An 8,835-nucleotide genomic window follows, 5' to 3' on the forward strand; every position below is an offset into this window, starting at 1 on the left:
AATCAGGATGTAAGAGCAGGACGTAAATTTCTTTAGATTCTGAAATTTGTCAAGTGAAAAGATTAATGAATGTTCCCATTTAAATAACAGGATTTAACAGACTGCTGCAGTCTTACATTTTACCAAAAAAAAAAAAAAAAAAAAAAGAGCCAGACTGGGAGGTAAATTCCAGAATATACAACTTTTGAATCCCAGCTTTGGATTTTTACCTCTGGACTCAGCCCCTGCTCCACTGCAGTTTTCTGTAATTTGGGAAATACTTGTTAGTCATGGATGCAATAAATTCTCTAGAAAGTTCACCATGGACAAAAAAAAAAGAGTGAAGGTTTATTTTAATAAACAAGTACACTGAGTAGCTGAACACCATACAAGAACCAGAATTGTACAGAGAGGGATGAAAAATAAGCACTTAAAATTCAGCTACAAATCTGGGAGAGTCAGAGTAGTGCCTGGAAAGCTGAAAACCTTTAGGAAAATAATATCTGCTGAAGTTTCTGGGTAAGGGAAAGAAAACATTTGATAAATGAGGGGGACAGACTTGGGGCATTGTCAGGGGATTTGAACTTCAGCCATGGAGACAAAGATCCAAGGAAGGGCTGGCGTGAAGGCACAGGAGCAGCGGTGCGCGAGGACGGGAGGGTCAGCCCCAGCTCTGGAGCAGGAGAGCAGGGCTGGCTCTTCCCCCGGGCTGGGCTTGGCAGGGCAGGATGAGCAAAGGCAGGAAAGGCAGAGCGGAGCTGCCCCAGCGCAGCTCCCTCAGCACGCTCCTGCCTGCTTCATGTGCAGGGCCCCTCTGCTCCTCCTGCAAGGCAAAACACGGCATTGCACACACAAAGCTGCACCGCGGGCCTCTGCAACCCTCTGCGGGCAGAGGAGACACCAGAGACACCCACAGCAGACACCCGGGCACTCCTCTGCAAGCACCTTTCCTTGCAAAATTACACATTTCATCCATAAACCCAAGACGTTGCCAGCACCACTTCTGAATTTTCGTGTGACCTGCAGGCGCTTTGTCAGGTCTCTGCTGCTCATTGGACTCTTTACTGTCCAAACTCACAGGTTCTGCTGGAATAGGAAGCTGCTCACACGAATATCAGGGTGTCTTTTAGTGACTGAATCTTACAGCACCTGCAGCAAGTTCCTCACACAAAGAGAAATAACTTTTTAGTGTTCAGCTTTACAGTGCCTGTTGCAAGTTACTCGTAAAACTATTTTTGGTTTACTATTTTATGCTTCCTGCCAGAATAGGACAGTGCTCACACAAATATCCAAGTAATTTTTTAGTGTCCAACTTCACCATTCCTGCTGGAATAGGAAGTTCAGTCCTGAATATCTGGGTCATTTTTTAGATGCCTATTTTCCACTTCCTACCAGAATAGGAAGTCCTCACCCAAACATCACCATTATTTCTTCTTTAGATCAGTTGGACATTATCAGTGGGAGGAGCAATCATGGTGTAAAGGCAAAGCACAGGAGCAGAGAAGAACCAACCCTAAAGAAACCCAGCAGTTTTATGGGGTGGAAATCCCAGCTGCTCAAGCCCATGGCAGCTCAGTACTCACAGCACAGCCTTGCAGAAGGAGCATTTGTTGTTGTAGGTTTTGCCGTCGGAGCCGCAGAAGGGTTGGTAGAGCCTCTCACAGTAAATGGGCCTCCCCCTCTCCAGCCTCTTGTACTCACTGCAGTCCACCTGCAAAGAGGGCAGCCCTGAGTCTCACACCCCTGAGCCTTACAGGGAAAAAACTCACAAAAAATGGCTTTATAACATCATGGCTTAGGCCTGCTGCTGGGGCTGGGTGCGGCTCATCTGCCTGTTCCCGTGAGAAAAACCATAAGAATGAAAAGTCAGTTAACACAACAATTTATTCTTGTGAGAAAAATAAGTTTGTGCCTGCAAAACCAAGAAATTGGTGCAATGGGAATCAGTGAGGAAGATGTGTAAACAATCCAAGAATAAAGAGGTTTGGTGGATGCACAAAATTCCATTTACTGACCAATAAACTGACAGTGTATTGTTATCCAGTTGGGTTTAACACAGTGTCCTTAGAATTCCTATAAATATGAGATAGCGGAATAAAAATTGGCTTTTTCTGCATGAAGAAACTGAGCCCTGTCTGCTTTACTGTGACACATCCTCCATGCGCAGAAATCATGAATATATCCAATTTTGGGGCATGCTTTGGGGCAGCACAGCCAGGGAGGTGGCACCACCTCTATTGGCCGAGGCTAAGCCCCAAAAATGAAACATTTCTGCTCAGAGGTGAGAGTGGGGCTGCCTGTGACAGGGATGGGCAGGAACAGCACAGCCCCAGAGGAGCAGAGGGTGGGGGTATTTTATTATCTCATCACAACAATCAGGAAATCCAGGTGGGATCAATTCACATCCAGCCCTTCCTTGGACCCTTCAGGGATGGACTCCACCCCCTCCCTTCTTCCAGACATTGACCCCAGAGTACTCAGAGAGACTGAAAATCTCCAGGTACCTGATTTTGGAGCTAAAAGTCATCAGAAAAGCCTTATAAGGTCATAATCAAATAAATATATATTTTTAATTTTTTTTTTTTTAATTTTAGATTTCTCTGTGTTAAAACTTGTCCTTGCCCAATTTCTTGCCCAGAATGCCAAACAGGTGAAAACATCTGGAAGTTGTCAGGACAACTCTATGGCAACCCCATATCCCAAACTCAGGAACTGTCACTGAAACCTCAGCAAATTGGCAGCATTTAATTAAAGTTGAACATGCTTATTTTCTGACCTCATGTTATTATACCATAATTTTCTATCTCATATTCTATATTTTTATCCAGGAAAAAGGAAATCACTCACCTCATTCTGTGTGGCAGCATCTGCAGTGGAAACTGAACCACAAAAGAGAAAATGGAAACCCACAGTTAATGAACACTCAGGTGCAAACCAGGATGACTTCACTCAGCAGCACTGAATCTTTTACCTCCTTAAATGTCAATACTGACAGAGCTGTGCAGTGTTTAGTGAGGCCCAGGTGTCAGAACCTATTGAACAAGTGGGGTTTGGTGCCTTATTTACCTTAGAAACTCTGACACCTGCTGGAACAGCCTTTGCTGGAGGGGGGGAATGGAGCCATTGTTCACCACAAAACCACTGACAGCCCAGCAGTCAATATTGTACTTACTGTTCATCATGTTATTTTATATTTAATGTCCAGGATTAACTGGTGGTTGAACATGACTGGGGTTTAATCCTGAGTTTACCAAGAGCTGCATGTGGCTGTGAGCAAACCACAAATCCCTTCTATACCTGTGTTTCCTGTCAATAATGAGAATTAAATACAACATTGACTGTAAATAACAGTGATAATACAATCTGGCTCATAATCCCACATTAGGAAGCGTTTCCCTTGTTTCAATGTGGATTTTAAGGTGGCTGGCTCCTATTTTTACCTCATTCCTCTGGAGCAGAGCCCTGTCCTCAGGTGGGGCTTCAAGGAGCTCCTTCCAAACAATGCTAATTACACCTCCCACAAAGCAATCAGCTCCTTGGCGTGGCTCCACGCTGCTGACACATTTCTTACTTTCCTTAGGAATGTGTTTGCCCCTCTGCTGTCCCATAATCACATCCTGGGGCTTCCAGGGGTGGCAGTTCCAGGGAGAGATTTCTGTGCAGAAGGAGCAGGAATGTGCTCTGGAGCAGAGCTCTAGTACTTCTCTTTTGGATTAAATTTGGATTTTTTTTTGATATTTAAAGGTTAAACTTTCCAAATGTGTTCTGGAGCAGAGCTCTAGCAATTGTCTTTCGGAATAAATTTGGCTTTTTTGATCTTCAAAGGTTAAACTTTGCACAAAAACTTCCTTTCATAAACCTGTTTACACCCTCGCATCAAATACAGTTGTTCAGCATAAAGAAAATGAGCAGAAATAAAGCTCCAGATCAGGTTTCCATCTCTGTCACCAGAGAATGACTGAGATTTCATTATTCTGGAATTGGATTTGATTTATTCCACTTCCACCCAACCATTCACATCTGATTTTTTCTCTGGTAACCTTTCAGGAGCCACTCTGCAAACGGAGTGAATGCAATAAAGGTGTGGCTCAGAAAGTGCTGATTCATGAAGTTTTCAAGCAGACAAGATAAACCAGAAAGTTCAAGGAAGAGATTTCCTGGAATTCTAATGGGAGGAATATTTCTTTATTTCCCACCAGTTAATGAAACACTGAATGAATTATTTCCATCACATTTCATTTAAACTGCTGTTTTTAATAAAAATTTTGGGGTTGAGACAAATTTCAAAGCAACCTCTTCAGAGCTACTTAAAAGATTATTTTGTGTCATAATTTTGCATTTAACATTTTCATTATTTTGCATCTTTAATGTTCATTATGCTTTAAAACTTCTATACTACCTGCAGAGGTGTGAAGTCTTTCTGGTTTTTTAAATGCACTTCTTTTTCTCTAAAAATGCATTTTTACTGCAAATTTTTAGTAAAAATAAAATTGCCAAGTAAAGGCTGAAGAAATTCCTCCCAGATCCCTCTTTTTTAGAGCAACATATCCCTCAAATCTCCCTGCAGCCTGGAAAAATAAGATTAAAACCCATAATTCCCAGCTGGTTTATGTGACCTGAGCATCATCAGCTGTCCCCTGCTTGGTCAGTTTGGCAGGGCAGGACCTCACCAGCTCCCAGCTCCCTTCTCAGATGGAAATTTAGAAATAAACGGACAAAACCAGGTGGTTCTGAGGCATTGCAGCTCTTTTGAGACACAGAACACAGCTCTGAGCTACACCCAGCAAGGAGCAGCTTCCATCCACCCCAGCCCCAGCTGGGTTATGAAGAACTCTTATGGTGCTAAATAACAGGATTTTAACTAGAAAATCCCATTTTCTCCCTCCCACCCAGTGCAGGAGCACTGAAGGAGAGCCCCGGGGAGCGCAGGGAGTTACTCACATGCCAGGCACAGAGCTGCCGCTGCCAGGAGCACCAGGGTGACCTTCATGGCTGTCCCCAGCCAGCCCAGCTGCCCGCGGTGTGACAGGGCTGGCACTGCGGCCATGGCCCCTTTATAGCCGGGGCTGGTGATGAAATGGGGGAAGGAGGCGCCCAGGGCAGGTCCGGAGATTGTCCCGGTGCTCCTGCCTAAGCCCAGCCTCGTTCAATTCCTGTCCCAGCCCCAGCAGCCAGGCTGACTCAGGGCTGCCTGCTCTGCTATTGCCACGGGGACTCACAGCTGAGCACAGTTCCCAGGCAAGAATAATCCTGGCTTGGGTGTTTGCCAAAACAGTCATCCCAGGAGGGCTTAATTCTTATTTTTTCGTGGTGGTTTTGAGCTGTTTCTGAGCCGTGGTTTGAGCTGAGCTGCTTGTGGCCATGCACTGAGCCCTTCAGCTGCTCTGGGAAATGTGTGTTCTGCTGGAAACCCTTCACACCCAGCCCAGAGCATCCCCAGGGCTCCTTTTCCTTTCAAATGTGCCCAGTTTGGGGTCAGAAGTGATGTTTTGGGAGAGAAACCCTTCACACCCAGCCCAGAGCATCCCCAGGGCTCCTCTTCCTTTCAAATGTGCCCATTTTGGGGTCAGAAGTGATGTTTTGGGAGAGAAACCCTTCACACCCAGCCCAGAGCATCCCCAGGGCTCCTCTTCCTTTCAAATGTGCCCATTTTGGGGTCAGAAGTGATGTTTTGGGAGAGGAGCAGCAGAGGCAGCCCAGGGCACTGCCTGGCCAGGACAGGAGAGGAGTTCCCAGCCCCTGAGCTCCTGCCCAGCCTGGGACACAGGGGAGATTCCTCTGCTCCCATTTCCCCGTTTCCAGCACAACAGGAGGGATTCCTTAAACAAACCCCACATTTGTTGGTGGCTTAACCAAAAGGCAGCAATTTCTGTCTTTTATGACAGAGTCCCCATGGGACACTCAGGTCTGAGGCTCCATTTTCAGAAGCCCAGAGTGATGTGGAGCTTGGAGGTGACAGCTTGGTTTCCAGCCCTCCTTCCAGAGTTGCTTTTTCATAGTAATTTACCACCTAAATGTGCAAAAATCTCAACAGGAAAAATCCCTGCACACCACCTCAATTCCCAGTATTTCAGTGATTCCCTCACTGCAGGGTAGCCCAGGGCTTTCTCTGTGCAGGATTGGGGCCAGAGGTGCTCATTCCAGTAAAAAAGGGCCTGAAAGCTTCTGCAGAAAAGATTTCAATAGGTTGGGTAAGCCTTGGGCCCCTCTAACTCAATCCAAGAGGGATATGAATAATTTTGTCTTTAAGGAATAGAGCTAATCAATAAATGTTGAATTTCTCATCACTTAACAGGACAAAAAAACATAAATGCCATCAAATCCAAATTCCAGGATGGGCAAAGATCCAGTTGGAGCTGGAAGCCTGGAATTTTATTTTTTGAATGCCCTTCAGTGGTTTTGTTCTAAATTTTTTTTTTCTTTTTCCCTAATTTGGACCTGTGTTCCTGCAGGGCTGAGAGGACAAAAGGCAGGGTGGGGTTTGCACTGGGCTTGGTCTGGATCCCCCTGCTTGGGGCTGTCAGTGATTTTGTGTTCTGGGGAGCTTTTCTGGAGAAAATCCTGGCAAGGAGCATGCAGGAACTCGTGGGGAGGATTCAGGACATGTCTGTAGTTGATGGACAATTATGAGCAATTAGGAAACAGGAGCAGAACCCAAAGTGTGCCAGAAGTTCCTCCTGCTCTGGAGGGTTTGGAGCACACACAGCCCTCAGGGGTGTCCTGACACTGAAACTGCAGCGGGCAGATCCTGACCCTGAAACGAGGAAAGGGCCCAGCCCAGTGCTCCCAGTGACTCCCATGCCATGGATGCCATCCCATCCCATCCCATCCCACCCCATCCCATCCCACCCCATCCCATCCCATCCCATCCCATCCCATCCCACCCCACCCCGTCCCGTCCCATCCCATCCCATCCCATCCCATCCCATCCCTCTCAGGGAATACAAATCCTGCCCAGTTCATGTAAGGAGATTTTCCAGCTCTGCACTTGAATTTCAGTCCATAACTGCCCCAGGTGTCCCTGGCGAGGCTGGAGCTGCTGCTCTGGGACAGTTCTGGGCTCCCTGGCATGGAAGGGCCCTGAAATGCTGGAGCAGAGCCCGTGGGGAAGCACCAAGTGAAAGCTGAGGGGGTGAAACACAGAGGAAAACTCGGGAGAAGGGTTTGGCTCCATTGGGAGATGGAGGAAACAGAGGGAATGGGAGCCAGAGTCCTCCTGGAGCCCCAGAGTGAAAGGAAGAGGGAACAGAGCAAATTGCAGGGAGAGAAATTCCAATTAGATGGGAGCAAAACAAATTTCACAACCATGAGAGGAGTCAACCATGGAGACAGGTTACCCACAGAGATCACAGAGATTGTGAAAATGGGTCTGTCCTAAAGGGGCCACAGAGGGTGTGGGCAGCCAGGTGACCTCGTGGGCCATCCCATGGAACTGGGTCTAGCATTCCCACTGGAGAATGTCAAGTGTTGCTGGCATTTTCAGGGACCTTGTGGTGTCTTTGTCCTCATAAATTAATGTCTGACAGAGCAAATGTGGGCGATGAAGTACCACGATGGGAAAAAAGTTCATTGGAAAACAAATGTTGGGATGTGTATAGGAACAGCTGCTTCCCAAAGCTGGGTGAGTAAGGGCTAATTGCTGAACTCATTCTGAAATTTAGGATAAATATGGCAAATAAATTGTTTATATTGAAGAACTGTGAGTGCAATTTTGCCCTCATCAGCAAACCCGTGAATACCTGTAAGTTAATTGTGGAACTCCTGTAATTTTCTACCTTTGCCATTATATCCTGGTTTTTTCCCAAATTCTTATCCCTCCAAGTTGATCTGTTGAAGCAGAAAAAGCAATTTGGGTGTTACATGCGCTAAAATATTAGTGTGCATTTTTCTGAGGGTAAGAAAATTTTCCCAATTATTATTTATTCCAAATTTGAGATCGCTTTTAGCTTTGGAGCCCTGGTTGAAGCACCACTGGGATGCCAGAAATGCTGCCACAGCAGGTCATGAGTTAAGTGCATGGCAGGATGTTCCCTGACTGCATTCCAGAGGAGGAACCTGCTCCCACCCATCCGTGGAGAGCCTCCCATGCAGGGCATCCACAGAGGTGACGAGCAGCACGTGGAAAAGGAGAAAAAACCACTTGGTCACGGGAGGGAGGGTCCAGCCAGGGCTGCTGCAGTCATGGGGGCCCTCCCCTGCCTGGTATCCCAGGTGTTCTCATCCCCAGCCCCAGCCAGGGTGGGTGGCTCAGGGTTGTCCGCCCAGGTGCAATTAAAGCATCAGATTTTGAAGTCTTGCTCAACGCAGGGTTTGAGAACCAAGGGCTGCCTTTGTTCAGGCTGTGCCACAGCCTTTGGGTGTTTGCCTGGGCAAGGAGATGATGCCTTCAGTTTGAGCTTTCCTATTTCCCAGCCTCTGCACTGCATTAATGTGTGACTCTGCACTCCATATCAGGTGTCAGCAGGTTCTCCTCACAGCTCAGTCCCACAGAACAATCCTTTTCCAGCCCCAGGACCAAGGACACCGCTGCAGCTTCAGCCCAAAAGTGCAAACAACAGGGAATGGAGGGGAGCAACCTGGGAGGGTGGGACTGCATCACCTGGAGTTGGAATTGGACAGTGAACCCAGCGTGGAAATGGACCCAAACTTATCAAAGTGTGAGAACTCGTGGCCAGGATCCATCTGAGGTGGAGCCACGGCCGGGCTCTGGCACTGCCCAAGGTGTGTCCTGTGAAGGGCTTTTAATAAAAACCAATTTATTGCTGTAACTCTGCCCAGCCTCTGCTCCAGGCAGCCTCTGAAGGCAGCAGTTGAGTTCCCTGTTTTCCACCCCTGTGGGAGATCAGAGCCTTCCTT

The 8,835-nt window shown here is 47.1% G+C and overlaps 1 protein-coding gene across 1 annotated transcript; it reads right to left on the reverse strand.

Annotated features, from left to right (window-relative positions):
- Positions 1-320: 320 nt before the first annotated feature.
- On the reverse strand, positions 321-5,129 carry SPINK9 (serine peptidase inhibitor Kazal type 9). Its single transcript, XM_036391852.2, has 4 exons — positions 4,921-5,129; positions 2,827-2,858; positions 1,563-1,690; positions 321-802 (listed from the first exon to the last, which is right to left on the reverse strand). Exons 1-4 carry the CDS (start codon positions 5,024-5,026, stop codon positions 757-759), a joined length of 312 nt encoding a protein of 103 aa, XP_036247745.1. The 5' UTR covers positions 5,027-5,129; the 3' UTR covers positions 321-756.
- Between the last annotated feature and the right edge of the window lie 3,706 nt (positions 5,130-8,835).

This window comes from Molothrus ater, chromosome 15 (genome assembly GCF_012460135.2).
Source record: "Molothrus ater isolate BHLD 08-10-18 breed brown headed cowbird chromosome 15, BPBGC_Mater_1.1, whole genome shotgun sequence".
NCBI lineage: Eukaryota > Metazoa > Chordata > Aves > Passeriformes > Icteridae > Molothrus > Molothrus ater.

Coding starts and splice junctions, on each gene's coding strand:
- SPINK9 (XM_036391852.2), bottom strand. CDS start 5,026: ATGGCCGCAGTGCCAGCCCTGTCACACCGCGGGCAGCTGGGCTGGCTG. Junction 2,859..4,920: donor GGCAGCTCTGTGCCTGGCAT/GTGAGTAACTCC, acceptor TTTGTGGTTCAG/TTTCCACTGCAGATGCTGCC. Junction 803..1,562: donor TCCTTCTGCAAGGCTGTGCT/GTGAGTACTGAG, acceptor TTTGCCTTGCAG/GAGGAGCAGAGGGGCCCTGC.